Source organism: Dipodomys ordii, unplaced genomic scaffold (genome assembly GCF_000151885.1).
Source record: "Dipodomys ordii isolate 6190 unplaced genomic scaffold, Dord_2.0 Scaffold9, whole genome shotgun sequence".
Taxonomy (NCBI): domain Eukaryota; kingdom Metazoa; phylum Chordata; class Mammalia; order Rodentia; family Heteromyidae; genus Dipodomys; species Dipodomys ordii.
In genome coordinates, this window is record NW_012267225.1 from 19,378,715 (window position 1) to 19,394,689 (window position 15,975).

Below are 15,975 nucleotides of genomic sequence, written 5' to 3' on the forward strand. Positions count from 1 at the left end.
TCTTTTTAGTGGCTTAGTGGTAGAGTGTTTCCCTAGCTTTCATGAAGCCCTGGGTTCAATTCCTCAGTACCACATACACAGAAAAAGCCCGAAGTGTCACTGTGGCTCAAGTGGTAGAGTGCTAGCCTTGAAAAAGATGCTCAGGGACAGTGCTCAGGCTCTGAGTTCAAGTCCCAGGACTGGCAAAAAAAATATCTTTCCTAATGTATTTTCTTATGATTACATTGTTAGTTTTCTTTTTAATTATAGTTACCCATTCAAAGTTAAACCCAAATGTTAAAACAGTCCGGACTAATATACACCCGTATTTGAGGTATAGCGGGAAGATCAAGAGTTTTAGTCTACCTGGGCTATATATCAATACTCTGAAAACAAAGCAAAAACAGAAATACTTGAAATAACAGTCACAGAAAAGTCAGAATTAAATTTTATTTCACATTGATAGAAACCGTGAAAAACATTTACATATTCCCATGTTACACCATATTTCACTGGGATATTTCTTGCCATAAAGACCTTAATGGTTTGTGTAACTGAAATGTTTATGTTCTTCAAGGCAAATGACTTAGTAAATGATTGTTGAAATTTTTCAAATCCAGACACAAACATATGGCTTCATTATTAACATCCTGTATAATCCATTACTAAATTCCATGATCAATTAGCACCCATTTATAAAGATGCATTCTTAACATTGTTTTGGTCAATTGGAAATCAGCAGAAAAATTAACACTGTTCAGAAATACCAAGCACATTTCTTTGCTACATATTAAACTGTGTAGTATATATTAAACAGTAGTATAGGGTTCTAATCTTTACCATCCATAATTTGTTTTTAATTAATTTTTACTGTTAATCCAGAAATTTTTACTTAAAAATCAAATACTTACTATTTCTAGGTTTGCTCAAAAGATCTTTTCTTGGTACTAGTACCTAGGGATTGAACTCAGGGCCCAGCGGCTGTTCTTTAGCTTTTCCAGGCAAAGCTGGCACCCTACTACTTAAGCCACAACTCATTATTTTTGGTGGTTAATTGGAGATAAGAATCTCACAAACTTCCATGCCCCAACTGGCATCAAACAGTGGTCCTCAGCTCTTAGCCTCCTGAGTAGCTAGGATTATAGGTGTGAGCCATCAGTGCCTGGCTCGAAAGAAATAATTTTTAAAATTCATTTGACTAAAGTGAAAATTTCAAGTAAGTCTGTTCGCAGATAGAAATAATGTAGAAGTTTCTAATGAAACATTCATTTTCTACAGTAATGGGTTTCAAACATACATACAGAAAAGGTAAACTTAAAATTCTATGCTACATACCCAATCATTTAATAATTTGAATTTAAGATCAATCTTAAACATCTCTGAACATACCAGAGTATTAGCTATCCTTTTTTTTTAACAAGAAACTAAACCACATAATCATATTACCTAAATAGTCTAGTAATTAGATCTAAATTTGGACTAAGGTGTAATTTGAAATATGTAGTACAGGAAGTTTATGTTTGACTTCTTTTATAATGTACATAGATTTTAAATACCAGGTATCTGTGATTCAGAATATAAAATTACAGCATATCTTGACAGATGTCTATGTCAGGGAGTCAATATTTGGTCTACTGTAAAAGTCAAGAAAGAAAAATTTTTTTGAGAGGATAGAAGGGTATTAAATAGAAATGATATCTGGGAAAAAGCCTTGTCCCTCAAATAAAAAGGCCATTCATTCAAGAGTACAGTATTACTCTTTTCTGATATTTAAAAGCATTATTCCTAGTATTAGGAATAATACCATTACCATCTAATTCTTATGTATTACAGTAATTACATATCCATGAATACAGATATAAAAATACAGACACTGCATGACAGCTAAGCAATTGTGGAACAACTTCCTAGACTAAACCACAGCATTAATACATCATTTATACCTTAACTGCTTGTTTACATCTGAACAAAAGTTTCACTAAGAATACTAGTAGTTTTTAAATGATATAATAAAAACTCTGATTACAGTTTTATTATTTTCTAAATTATATTTGAGAAAAACAAGCTGATGGCTTCACTTATTTTACTACTACTATATTCTGGATTATCTTATACAAATACATGTATAGAAACTTAAAAGATCATATTCCCATGGGGAGACATTATTGAATCTGAATCATTGTATGTATTTGCAAAACATTTTACCACTGCAAACATTAGAAGTTTTAAGATCAGGCATGGGAGAAGGTTTATAATTGACTACAGTGATGCTGGTGTACTTCCACACAAGGCCTCTTAGTGACATCAATCAATTGGAGGTAGGAGTTTATCAATGAATTGTTTGACATCCATCATTTCCTGTTTGGAAAAAGTAATTTAATAAGCAGGTATATAAGTCAGAAATTAGGTCATGAAAATATCATTAGGTAAACCCATAGATAAAATGAGGCCATATATATATATATATATATATATATATATATTTTTTTTTTTTTTTACAACTACAGTGAAAAGACACACAAAAAAATGGAGGCCCAGGGTGTAGCTCAGTGGTAGAGCACTTGCCTAGCATACTCCAGGGCCTGGGTTTCATTCCCAGCCAATAACAAACAAGGGGGGGAAGGTGCAAAAGAAAAAGAAATAAGAGCCTCCAATAGTTGTTGTTTTTGTTGTTATGGTACAGAATTTGAACTTAGGGACTTGCACTTACTAGGTAGGCACTCTACCCAACCCATGTGCCTTTAATAGAAATCTCAGAGCCGTCTCTATGTTTACTTAGACTGAAATGATAGTTTTCACCTATTATCTAGTTCCATGAAAATGACATCTTCTTATTCTTAAAAACAACACTAAGGAGTGAGGAAGTTTAAAAGAGACAATCTCTATGCCAAGAAATGTCAGTAACTATTAGTAACAACTATATAGAGAGTGGAGAAGCCTAGCTTTTACCATTTTTCTCATTAGAATGCAATGCTAAATCCATAATATGAACTATTTGTTCCTTTCATAAGGTATTGCATACAACTAACCATTTGAAAGAAAGTATGTACCTATAATAGCCTGGAAATACAGATGAACATACCAAGTCTTTATTAGAAAACAAACTTGAGGAAACCTCCAGTAATCTGGCTTTGTTCCCCATCTCCCTCAAGCCCACTTCAAAGGCATCCACCTCACCAGATCAGAAATTAGCTATGTAGAGGGCTGGGAAGGTGGCTCAGTGGTAGAGCGTTTGTCTTGCATGCCTGAGGCTCTGGGTTCGATTCCTCAGCACCACATAAGCAAAAAGAAAAAAGCCGGAAGTGGCGCTGTGGCTCAAGTGGTAGAGCGCTAGCCTTGAGCTGAAGAGCTTTGGGACAGCGCCCAGGCCCAGAGTTCAGGCCCCACGACCCAACCCCCCCCTCAAAAAAAAGAAAAAAGAAATTAGCTATGTAGAGAACTCTCAACTTTGCAGTTACTCTGATAGTGTCCTCACCAGACCCTGAGGCCTATGACACTTCCTGCTGCTCATTTCATTCAGTGTCCTCAAATGTGTTAACACAAACACCTTGCTGGCCCTCTAACAGACACATGCTTCTTGGTTGCTGTTTTCTGTCTGTATTGATAATTATATATGACCTTTAAAAGATGTTATAAATATCCAAATGGCCATTGGCAGGCATGAGAGAAGGTTCCCTACCCCTCAGTAGGGAACTCCTAAATGAGTATGTAAGGTGCCAGCTCCTAACTGACCCTCCCTTTTCTGGATGGAATACTTCATTTTAGTGGGAGAGCACTTAAAGGATTCCTGGCCCTCTTATCATTCTGTCCCTAAAGCAAATGACTTAGCCCAGCAAGCTGAGTGGTTGTGAAATAGTGTTAGCTTGGACTACTTCACTGCTTAGCAGTTAATCTCTTTTTATTACAAGACTTTACAAGTTCCACACCTATCCCAGCTTCCTTTGTTCTCATCAAGTGAACCTATTTATTGAAAAAGAGCATCAAAATGAAAGCTCTTTATCTGTTACACATATCCATTATCTGTCTCAATTCACTAGTGTTTTCTCCTTGTTGTAGATAAGACAGTCTATCTAGTTCTAGCATATGATCTCTAAGATTCCCTCCCTCCCTTTCTTCCCTTTTCCTCTTCTTGTCGTTTTCCTTTTTCCTTTTCCTTTTGGTACTGGAGATTGAACTCAGAGCCTCACACTTGCCAGGTAAGTACTCTATCTTCTTGAACCATACTTTCAAACCTTTTTCTTTTAGTTTGATTTTCAAATAGGTCTGTTAAATTTTTCCCCCTTTTTTTTACTAGCATACATTAATTGTACAAGGAGTACTTCATTATAACATTTCCATACGTACATACAATGTATCCCAATCAACCTTACTCCCTTCTCTATCAGTCCCTTACCCTATATCTCCTCACTTCTAAAATATTTTGACAGGTTTCATTGTTCTATTTTCTTTTTTATTGGTTGGGCTTGAACTCGGAGCTTGGGCACTGTCCCTAAGCTCTTTCACTCAAGGCTAGTGCTCTACCACCTTAAGTCACAGTGCCACTTCCATTTTTCATGGACTTTCCTGCCCAGACTGGTTTCAAAACACAATCCTCCTGAATAGCTAGGTTTACAGGCCTGAGCCACCGGTTCTATTTTCATCTATGCAAATAAATTATCTCAACCATATTCATCAAATAGGTTTTGTTCCTTTTTGCCCAGAATAATTTCAGACCTAGATCCTTCTATCTCTGCCTTATGAACAGCTTCAATTACAGGCATGTTACCACTATGCCAAGCAATATCTCCATTTTGACAGTATTCTCCTACAATAGTTGTTTACTGATCAACAATAGTGAGAGTTATTCCAAATCTCCGTTGATGGGCTTGAGTATCAAACAGATACGTTCAACATTCCTTTGCTGTCACAGGGTATGTCAGTCTCAATAGTCACTAAACTTAGTAGTATATTCTTCCTATTAACCTTAAGTGTCTAATATTTCCTTCTTTCCTATCAATAGAATTGACCTGTAAATTCTACTGGATTCAGTCTTATCTGGTTGTTCCAGAATGTAGATTAGATCACAACTCACTTCAGTCAGAAATACATGGTTTCTGGCTGACTACAGAATGGAGTCTTGCTGACAGTACAACCTAAAAGCTTCTACAACAGAACCCCTGCTCCTTCTCTCTTGTCTTAACATCAAGCTTTTCATAAAGACTCCAGCCTAACTGGACATTTCAATTCTCCTACCCTATAGTCCTTTACCTGCATACTTAGTATATTCAGCCTATTTACCTATTCAAAAATCTATCTCTTCTACTGTAATCTCAATGCTCCTAAAATAAAATTATAATCTCACTCCTCTGTTTTCCAGGATACTTTTCAGTAACAGCTAATCTGGGTTTAGAGGTGTGACTGATCTGTAGAGTCCCAACCTGGCAAGTGTTTAGTTCAAACCCCAACCCAAAACAATGCCTGCTAATATAATACACATGTATCACATTCTGCTTTCTCTATATCTTTCTCTCCTGCTAAAAATAATTTTTTTTTTTTCTGGTGCTGGTGCTAGGGCTTGAACTAAGAGTCTAGGCACTGTTTCTGAGCCTTTGTTTGTTCAAGGATAGCACTCTACCACTTGTGCCACAGTTCTACTCTGGGTTTTGGGTGATTAATTAGAGATAAGAGTTTCACAGACTTTCCTGCCTGGACTGCCTTTCGACCACAATTCTCAGATCTCCTAAGTAGCTAAGATTACATGCATGAGCCACTGATGCCCAGCTCCTCCTACTAAATTTTAAATAAACCAACTCCTACTAAATTTTAAATAAACTATTTTAAATGTTCATGAATAAAAGAGAATATTGTTCATCTTTGAATTCTGCACAAAGCTAACTCCAAAGTCGGGCACCAGTGGCTCACGCCTGTAATCCTAGCTACTCAGAGGGCTGAGATCTGAGGATCACGGTTCAAAGCCAGCCCGGGCAGCAAAGTCTGAGACTTATCTTCAATAAACCACTAGAAAACAGGAAGTGCCACTGTGGCTCAAGCCGTAGAACGTAGAACGCTTGCCTTGAGCTGAAAAAAAAGCTAACTCCAAGTACCTACCTGTTGACATGAACTGTGCATCATGCCTTCATATGTTTTGAAAGTCACATTGGCTGGATTGACCAATGTTTTCAGTTTTTCAGCAGTCAGACAACCAAACATTAGGGGAACTAAAGGGTCACAATCTCCATGGCACTGGAGAATAGAAATATCTCTATTAGCTCCACTTATAGGACCCTGCAAAAAAGTAAGACAAAATAGTATTATTGATGCAAATATATAAAAAGCATTATATTATAAGACTGTAGATATGCACCTTATCACTTATATTTGCCAAATGAAATTCCTTGATCCCTCATTCCTTTACTTAAACTTCTAAAGGATGCATGATTATTTTGCCGTGGTAGCCAATTACATCTTAATTCACCTTCCTATTCTCAGTATCTTAATATGTAAGGTAATTACTACTAGCATACATCAGGCAAATGAATGTGTTAATAAATATTATGTGTAATATACCAGCTACTATACAGAGATAAAACTCTAAATTTAAAAATGAATTGGTCATTGCCTCACTATTCACAATAGCCACGATATGGAAACAACCCAGATGCCCCACAAAAGATGTGTGGAGCTATATACAATGGAATTTTAAACAGCCATTAGAAAGAATAAAATAATGTCATTTGCAGGGAAACGGATGGAACTAGAACAAATCATGTTAAGTGAAGAAAGTCCAGATCAGAGAACAAGCACCACATGTTCTCTCTGATATGCAGAAAGTTAAATCTAAAATGCACTGGGATATGACAAATTACACAGGATTCTAGATACTCACATATACCTAGGAGAGAATCACAAAGGTGTAATACCCAAGCACCTCTTCAGATAGATAGACAGATAGATAGATAGATAGATAGATAGATAGATAGATAGATAGATAGATAGATAGATAGATAGATAGATAATATACATACTGAATCAAACTACATAGATATGGAAACAAAGGACTTCAAATTTTTTTGATGATTCTGTATTTTTTACCTTATACACATTGTATTCATGTGCACATCTGTGGGAGGGGAGGACACCAAATCCAAGGAGAAAGGGTGAAAAAGTGGAGCACAATGGACATTAATGAAAGTGAACTATACAACTCATGGGTGAAGATGGGAGGGAGAGAGGGAATGGAAGAGAATGAAGAAACAGGTAACACCATACAAATGGAAATATACTTATTACCTGATGCATGTAAATGTAACCTCTCTGCATGTCACTCTATAATCAGTAAATATTTTAAAAAGTGACCTGAAAGTGGCACTGTAGCTCTAGTGGTAGAGCACTAGCCTTGAGCACAGGCTCAGGGACAGTGCCCAGGCCCTGAGTTCAAGCCCTACAACCGACAAAAAACAAAACAAAAAAAAAAAAAAACTGAACCGAAAGCCAGGTGCCAGTGGCTCACACCTGTAATCCTAGCTACTGAGCTGAAACCCAAAGGATCACAGTCCAAAGCCAGCCCAGCAGAAAAGTCTGAAAGACTCAACCCTGAATTAGCCAGAAATAAAAAAAATCTCAGCTAGGAGCACAGCTTAAGTGGTAGTGCACCAACTACAAGCTGAGCAAGCCTTCCTCTGAGTTCAAACCCCAGTACTGGGATGTTTGCAATCTAGTATTCAGGAAGCTGAAGCAGGAGAATATCATAAGGACAGTGTAGGGTAAAAAAGACTCTGGGGGAAAAACAAAAAAAGGCTTCAAAAAAAAAAAAAAGCATGCTTCAGCACACATGCCTAGCACACGTAAGGGGGGAAAAAAGCCATAGATTCAATCCCCAGTGCTGCAAAAAGGAATTCAAAAATAATGTCCACACCTCCCATGTGTTCTGTATATTGGCTCTATTGTTTGAATATTTAGAAATTATATCTGCCTGTGCACTGGTAGCCCACACCTGTAATCCTAGCTACTCAGGAAGCTGAGATCTGAAGATCACAGTTCAAAGCAGGAAAGGCTATGAGATTCCTAATTCCAATTAACCATCAAAAAGCTGGAAATAGAGGTATGGCTCAAATAGTAAAATGCTAACCTTGAGCACAAAAGTTCAGGGACAGTGTCCAGGCCCTGAGTTCAAGCCCTAGCAGACAGACAGACAGACACAAACACACACACACACACACAGAGGGAGAGGGAGAGGGAGAGAGGGAAAAAGGTACAGAGGAAGGAAGGAAGGGAAGAGGGGAGGGAAGGAGGGAGAGAAATTATATCTGATAGTAAACTTCTGCTACCAAACACTAAATATTTTAAACATTAAAAATACTCTGTTAAAAACAGACCTATTTCATAATACTCTAAAATGTACCAAATCTTCAAATATTATGATTCATAACAATAGACTTATTTCTTATTGCATTTCATGTAACCCACAGTAAAGACATTATAGTATAGAGATATAAAGCCCAGTAATACAACAAAAAAAACTTTAGGGAAATTCTCTTAAACTATGATTCATGAAAACTATGAGGTGATGAGTGGTACATGTTCACCATCTGTAACCAAGGTACTACTGTGGTGTAGGATGTGTACAATGGGAGAGGCTGTGTTCCTGGGGAAAAAGGAACTCTGTACTTTCCACTCAATTTTACTATAAGCATAAAACTGCTTTTTAAAAATAACGGCTTATTAAATAAAAGGATGAACTCCCCAACGTTATCTATTATCTCTTAGCTCTGCAATTTTATGTTATACACATCAACCAAGCTACCTGTGGAAACGAAGTCCGAAGTGGAAGCCAGCAACTCAGTGCAGTGACGCCTGCCAGTTTCTGCTGCATGGTGAGAGCAGTGTATAAAGATAAAGCTCCTCCCTGAAAAGAAAGCAGGGACTGACTGGAACATGCATTCTGTCTGCAGCAGGAAAAATTTCCCTTTCTTAATGATGTTCATAAAGTAACAAAATAGTCCAGCACTGGTGGCTCACACCTATAATACTAGCTACATAGAAGGTTGAGATCTGAGGCTAGAAGTGTTAAGCCAGCCTGGGCAAAAAAGTCTGAGAGACTCCATCTCCAATAAACCAGGAACAAAAAACAAACAAAAAAGCTGCACTTGAGGTGTATCTGCAGCACAAGTGCATCAGCCATGAGTGAATAAAAAGGCAGAGATTGGAGTGTGAGGAGAGAGAGTTCAAACATTACAAGTAAGGTAAGCCATATTCTAAATGTGTAGTTACCATTTTGTCCTCTGAAAAGTCTTAGGCAAAAAAATCTAACCTAGAAGCAAATTTGTATTGTTTTCTAAAACAAATTCAAGGTAATGACTGTATAGCAGTCCTATCCACTACTGTTTAGCAGTAGTGTCTGCCCATACCCTGTCTTAGGAACTACATTCTTACTAGCCATCTCCAGGCCCCATAATTCTGTCCATGCCCATGAGTCATGGGGCATGAGAGTTTTTCTCCCAGGACTATGGACTACCAGTCTCTGCATGGCTGGAATGGTAACATGTAGACGCTAGAAAGCTCCAGGATGCAAATGCTTCAATGGTCGACCAATGATGGAAAGGTAGAAGAAACAGTTGAGCAGAGAGACAGAGGAAGGTAGAAAGAAGAGGCCTCATGGCTTGCTCAATCCTAGCTACTTACTGAAGCCTTGCTCTATTTTTATCTACAGTTCCCTAGATATAATGCCAAAGACTCCTGACCTAGTCCTTCTTCCTAAATGTATTAGGAATTGGTTTCTGTAGGCTATAATTGATGAATTATAAGTAATAAGATTCGTATGTCTCATTTTAATCAAACATCATTAGTCTCTATACCCATATTATGTCAAGACATTATCACCACAATCGCCAAATCAAAACCTTCTAACTAAATTTTATCAACAGCATCCCTTTCTATTGAATTTTTTTAAATTTTTTTTATTTTTTGTCAGTCATGGGGCTTGAACTCTGGGCCTGGGCACTGTCCCTCAGCTCTTCAGCTCAAGGCAAGTGCTCTGCCACTTGAACCACAGCGCCTCTTCCAGTTTTCTGGTGGTTTATTGGATCAGAGTCTCATGGATTTTCCTGCCGGGGCTAGCTTTGAACCGTGTTCCTCAGATCTCAGGCTCCTGACTAGCTAGGATTACAGGCATGAGCCACCAATGCCCAGCAAATTTTATTCTTAAATGATTCTAGAACTTTGCAATGTCCCCTAAGTTCTTGATTGAGGAGACTTATAGATTAGAAGCTACTGTATTGGGGAATGAGTTACATGAGCAGAAGTACTGATAGAATCTCAGTCTAAAGAAAATGGCTGTGCATTATTTACTATAGCTAAGATATGGAACCAACCCAGATGCCCCTCAGTAGATGAATGGATCAAGAAAATGTGGTATATATGTATACAATGGAATTGCATTGCCCCATTTGTTAGGAAATGGAAAGGCTTGGAAAAAATTATATTACGTGAAATAAGCCAGGCCCAAAGAAACATAGGTCCCATGGTTTCCCTTATTTGTAATATATAGTATATGTCTGAGTCAAGCAGAAAAGGTCAGATAAGGTGATGTTAAGGAAATGAACCCTAAGATATGTATTCAAATGTATTTTTTCTTTCATGCGATTGTTTCTAACACATTTGTAAGATTATTTCTTTGTTGCTTCGTATGTCCCTCCCCCACAGAATAACCCCTGCTTTCACTGTATTTGATATCAGTATAATTTGTGGAGGGGAAGAAGAAAAACAAATCATTGAAATAGGGATACAGGTGGACCCATTGCAACAATGAGAAGTACAAGTCCTTATGTCGAAAACAAACTTTACAACTTTGGTGCAGGGTGGAGGGGGGGGACGGGCGGGGTGGATTGGTGGGAGATGGGAAGGGTAAACAAAGGAGGAGGCTACAATGCTTGATAAGAAATGTACTCATTATCTTGCCCATGTAATTGTAACCCCTCTGTACAATATGTTCACAATAATAAATAACTAAATAAATAAAAAAGAAACTGGCTGTGGAATTATGTATACTGCAGCATTATTTACCATAGCTAAGATATGGAACCAACCCAGATGCCCCTCAGTAGATGAATGGATCAAGAAAATGTTATATAATGGAATTCTATGCCTCCATCCATCAGAAAGAATGGCACTGCCCCATTTGTTAGGAAATGGAAAACTTGGAAAACATTATATTAAGTGAAGTAAGCCAGGCACAAAGAAACAGGTCCCATGGTTTCCCTTATTTGCAATAACCAATATATGTCTGAGGCAAGTAGATAAGGTCAAAAGTTACATACACACGACCAGATAAGATGATGTTAAGCGAAATGAACCCCAAGATAGGGACACAAGTGGTTTTTTTCTTGCTTGCTATTGTTTCTAAAGTATAATGTACCATGTGATTTTTTTTGTTTCTTTGTATGTTCCTCCCACACAATATAACCCGTTTTCACTGTATTTCATGTCAGTGCCCTGCATCTTGTATATATACTTCTCTAATTTGGGGAGGGGAAGGGAAAAAACAAAATGCTTAAATAGGGATACAGGTTGACCCATTGTAACAATAAGATGTACAAGACACTATGTTGAAAAACAAATTTTACAATTTGGCAGGGGTGGGGGGGGGTAGTTGTGGAGGTGGGAGGGAAGGTATGGTAGGGGAAAAACAAAGGAGGAGGCAACAATGCTTGATAGGAAATATACACATTACCTTGCTCATGTAACTGTAACCCCTCTGTACAGTATTTTTACAATTAAAAACGTATTAAATTTTTAAAAAAGAAATTGGCTATGGAGAAAGTACAGAAGGTTGGAGAAGAAATACAAAGAGGAAGACACCAAAGTAAACATTACATACTTTTATCCATACCTATCTTATAGGCGAAAGAAGGAAAAAAGTTCTCCTTTTCCCTTTCTTATGGTTGCCACTAGTAGCTTTTTCTAAGAACTGTGCAATTAAAGGGCATATGTTATTAACTTAAAAACCTAACTACAATGTATTGTGCTTATTTTTTAAAAGTACATTCCAGGCTCCAATCTATTATTTAATGAATAGATTTTGCAGGCATTCTAAAAGGTAATGAACACTGAGACCAGGAAACTAGAAAAGCAAAAAAAAAAAAAGTATACTAAGCAGAAATTAATTAGTTCCACTCTAATCAAATTTTATTCCATACTACTACAAGACTCTATAACAGCTTCTTAAAGAAAAACTCTTCTCTAGAAAAAAGAAACCATACATTTCTATATAAATAAATATATTGAAAGTACTGACATATCTTACCTGAGAAAATCCTCCTAAAATAATTCTGTTAGAAGGAATGCCATTCTTTACCTCTTGATCTATCAAAGCTTTTACTTTAAAAAAAAGGAAAGAAAGTTACTACAAATACTTTAAAAATTAAGTATATTTATACAATTTAAAATAGGAAAAAAATAAGAACAAAGTACATTCAAGATAGAAATGGGAGTATGAGCCTCACTCTGTTCAGTAATTCGCTTTGGAGAGGAAAGAAGTATTTCATAGGCCAACTCTATTGTGAGGACAGAACTTTTCATTCTGGAATTCACTAGGCTTGCCTATCTAGAAGGGCCTGGCCTCTTCCTGTCTTCCACAGAGAAGACATTCCATCTTCCCTTACTTGAGGTCATACTTTTACCATCTTTTATGCTTAGGCAAAATCTTAGCTTTAAGATCCTAGCTGGCTGCCGGTGGCTTGTGCCTGTAATCCCATCTACTCAGTTTGAAGCCAGCCTAGGCAGACAAGTGTGTAAGACTATTATCTCCAAGTAACCATCAAAATGTTGGAAGTGGAGGGCTGGGAAGGTGGCTCAGTGGTAGAGTGCTTGCCTTGCATGCATGAGGCCCTGGGTTCTATTCCTCAGCACCACATAAGCAAAAAAAGCCAGAAGTGGTGCTGTGGCTCAAATGGGAGAGCACTAGGCTTGAGCTGAAGTGCTGAGGGACAGCACCCAGGCCCAGAGGTCAGGCCCTATGACTGGCAAAAAAAAAACAAAAAACAACTTGGAAGTGGAGGCATGGCTCAAGTGTTAGAATGCCAACCATCTAAGCAAGGCAAGAACGTGAGGCCCTGAGTTCAAGCCCCAGTGTATATGTGGGCGGAGGGGGGGGGGGAAGGGGAGAGCTTTATGTTTTGATGAGTCCAAAAGTCAATCTTCATGGTTTGACATTCCCAATCATCCAATGCCTCTTGAATGTATTTTCTTCAATCTCAAAGAACTCTAAAATTGTTTTCTTTCTTTTTGTGTCAGGCCTGGGGCTTGAATTCAGGGCCTGGCACTGTTCCTGAGCTTTTGTGCTTAAGGCTATCACTTGAGCCATAGCTCCACTTACGACATTTTGGTGGTTAACTGCTAGGTTGACTTTGAACCAAGATCCCCTGAATAGCTGGGATTATAGTATAAGCCACTGACACCTGGCTTTCTAAATTCTTTTTTGTTGTTGTTGTTAGTCATGGAGCTTGAACTCCGCCTGAACACTGTCCCTCAGCTCTTCAGTTCAAGGCTAGCTCTACCACTTGAGCCACTGCATCACTTCTGGTTTTCTGAGTAGCTTTTTGGAGGTCAGAATCTCATGGACTTTCCTGCCCAGGCTGTCTTTGAACCGTGATCCTCAGATCTCAGCTTCCTGAGCAGCTAGGATTACAGGTGTGAGCCACTGGCGCCTGGCTGGCTTTCTAAATTCTTAATGATAATAAAAAAGACTTTTACTGAGTTTTGGTTTTTAATGTATTTCAGAAAATTTTCAAACAAATTCAAAAGTAAAAAAGAGCAGTGTGATAATTCTCCGCCTACACGGCATGTGGGTCAATTCCCAGCTGGGTTCTTTCACCAATGCTGCCCACCCTCAGGAATCACCACCCAGAACATTTCCAATTCCAGTCATCAGTGTTCTAGTTGTAAACATCTGCATACATTTAAAAAGAAGACAAGGAAGCTTCTATGTATTTTTTAAAACTACATCATCCCACAGAAAGTTAATGATTTTTTTGTTTTTACACACCAAATAAGCCAACTTATTATTACAAAGAAGAATGGAATACTAACCAGAAAACAGGCTCTGGATCTGGAGATTCTTAAAGTATAGCCTATACTAGGTAAATCAAAGCAAGGTTCTTACGTATTTGACAGAGCTGAAACTTGATAACTATTTGTCTCTTATCTACTTTACTTCCACTGATCACAGATATGTGTATGTGGTAAGAAAACAACAGAATGAGAATGGAAAAACAGTAATAAAGCATTTGTGAAGTTCCTGGCTTCCATCACCACCACCAACAACAAAAAAAAACAGCAACAACAAAACCCAAATTTACAGGTTGGTAAGGTAGCTCAGTGGTAGCATGCTTGCCTTGCATGCATGAGGCCCTGAGTTCAATTTCTCAGCACCACACAAGCAGAAAAAGCCAGAAGTGGGGCTGAGGCTCAAGTGGTAGAGTGCTAGTGTTCAGCTGAAAAGCTGAGGGGACAGTGCCCAAGCCCAGATTTCAGGCCCCACAACTGACAAAAAAAAAACCCCACATTTACAAAAGAAAGAAACAACACTACCTCTTGAATTCACATAACTGTGTCATATATAATCAGCGTCAATTTCACTACTGAGTTTCTTAAGAATAGTTTGAATGACTCTGTCTTTATAAAAAAATTTTCTGTACTTACCACTTTCTGATGCCTGTTTAATTCCATACTCATCTTCCTGGGATTCTGGTGAAAGTCCAATAATATCAAACCTAGAAAATAAGGCCAAATCTTAAAAGACCAATTCAATTTTAAGAAAATCTATCCTTGGTGAGTTATCTTTTACTAAAAAAGTGTCAAAGGTACCAAAGGCTCTATCCAGAGCCAATGGCAGGAATCTTAGACAGCACTGAGGAAAAATCACAACCTGTAAGCAGCACAGAAGAATGAGAACTTAGTCCTGCTTCCCAATCATGAAGTGCAAAAGAAATATGAGAATTTTTTGAGGGAAGAAAGAGAAGTGATTGCCTTGGAAACTATCTAGCTCTCAGGAAGAATAAGAAGTGGGAAAAATGAAGAGGTTCTAATTTAACTGATGTACCACATGTGATCATTCAAATGTCTAATTACTGGGCTGGGAAGCTGGTTCAATGGTGCTTGCCTTGCATGCCTGAGGCCCTGGGTTGGATTCCTCAGCACCACATAAGCAAAAAGAAAAAAGCCAGAAGTGGCGCTGTGGCTCAAGTGGTACAGCGCTAGCCTTGAGCCTTGAGCTGAGGGACAGCACCCAAGCCCAGAGTTCAGGCCCCACGACCGGACCCCCCCCCAAAAAAAATCAAATGTCTAATTACTGAAATCAATAAAGCCTTATTGAGCAGTAAGAGATGTTTCACTCCAATATTTCTATTCCCTCAATTTCTCATTCCCCTAGCTGTTTAAATTTACCCACAATCTAAAGCATGAAAACTTAAATAAGAGCATAAACTTAAAGTTATTTATGTAATTTTGCAATGTAAAACTGGCTAAATAAACTGAATATACACAAGGGTACTTCTGATAAAAGACTAAAAAGTTCTTAATGAATAAACTCTTACTTACCATGAAGGCATAGCCATATTCATATTTAATGTAACAGGCATAATTGGCCTACATGAGAATTCAAAAACAGACAAGTCAGATTAAAGCCAAACGTGATAAATTCTGTCAATCAACAGTTGGTAGTTATTTTAGACTCATACAAAATTTCATGCTGTAGTATTTACTAACATGAACTGTTTTGTATTTTCACACCTAAATAAGCTGATCTTTAGGCCCCCAACTATTTTCTAAAGAGAGAGAAACAACTGCAAAGAACTAAGCTAGCTAGGGGGGAAAAATTCTTTCTCAAGTCCTTACTTTACATTTGTAACTTTTCAGGACATGAGAAGGCAAAACCAGAAATCAAGACAGTTGGAAATACATATAAGAACAATTTACTGTTCAAACAATGTAGCATTAATTTCCATATGCTCAGATTACGCT

At 37.8% G+C, this 15,975-nt stretch overlaps 1 protein-coding gene across 1 annotated transcript in view; it reads right to left on the minus strand.

Moving 5' to 3' along the window:
* Positions 1-415: 415 nt before the first annotated feature.
* The window catches only part of Lypla1 (lysophospholipase I), a 32,576-nt gene continuing 17,016 nt past the window's right edge, over positions 416-15,975 (minus strand). The window contains exons 4-9 of the mRNA XM_013009378.1: positions 15,553-15,600; positions 14,656-14,726; positions 12,260-12,333; positions 8,762-8,863; positions 6,067-6,243; positions 416-2,337 (exon numbers count right to left, since the gene is read on the minus strand). Of these exons, the coding sequence (XP_012864832.1) occupies positions 2,284-2,337; positions 6,067-6,243; positions 8,762-8,863; positions 12,260-12,333; positions 14,656-14,726; positions 15,553-15,600 (526 nt within the window). The 3' untranslated portion in view covers positions 416-2,283. The remainder of the gene's footprint in view (positions 2,338-6,066; positions 6,244-8,761; positions 8,864-12,259; positions 12,334-14,655; positions 14,727-15,552; positions 15,601-15,975) is intronic.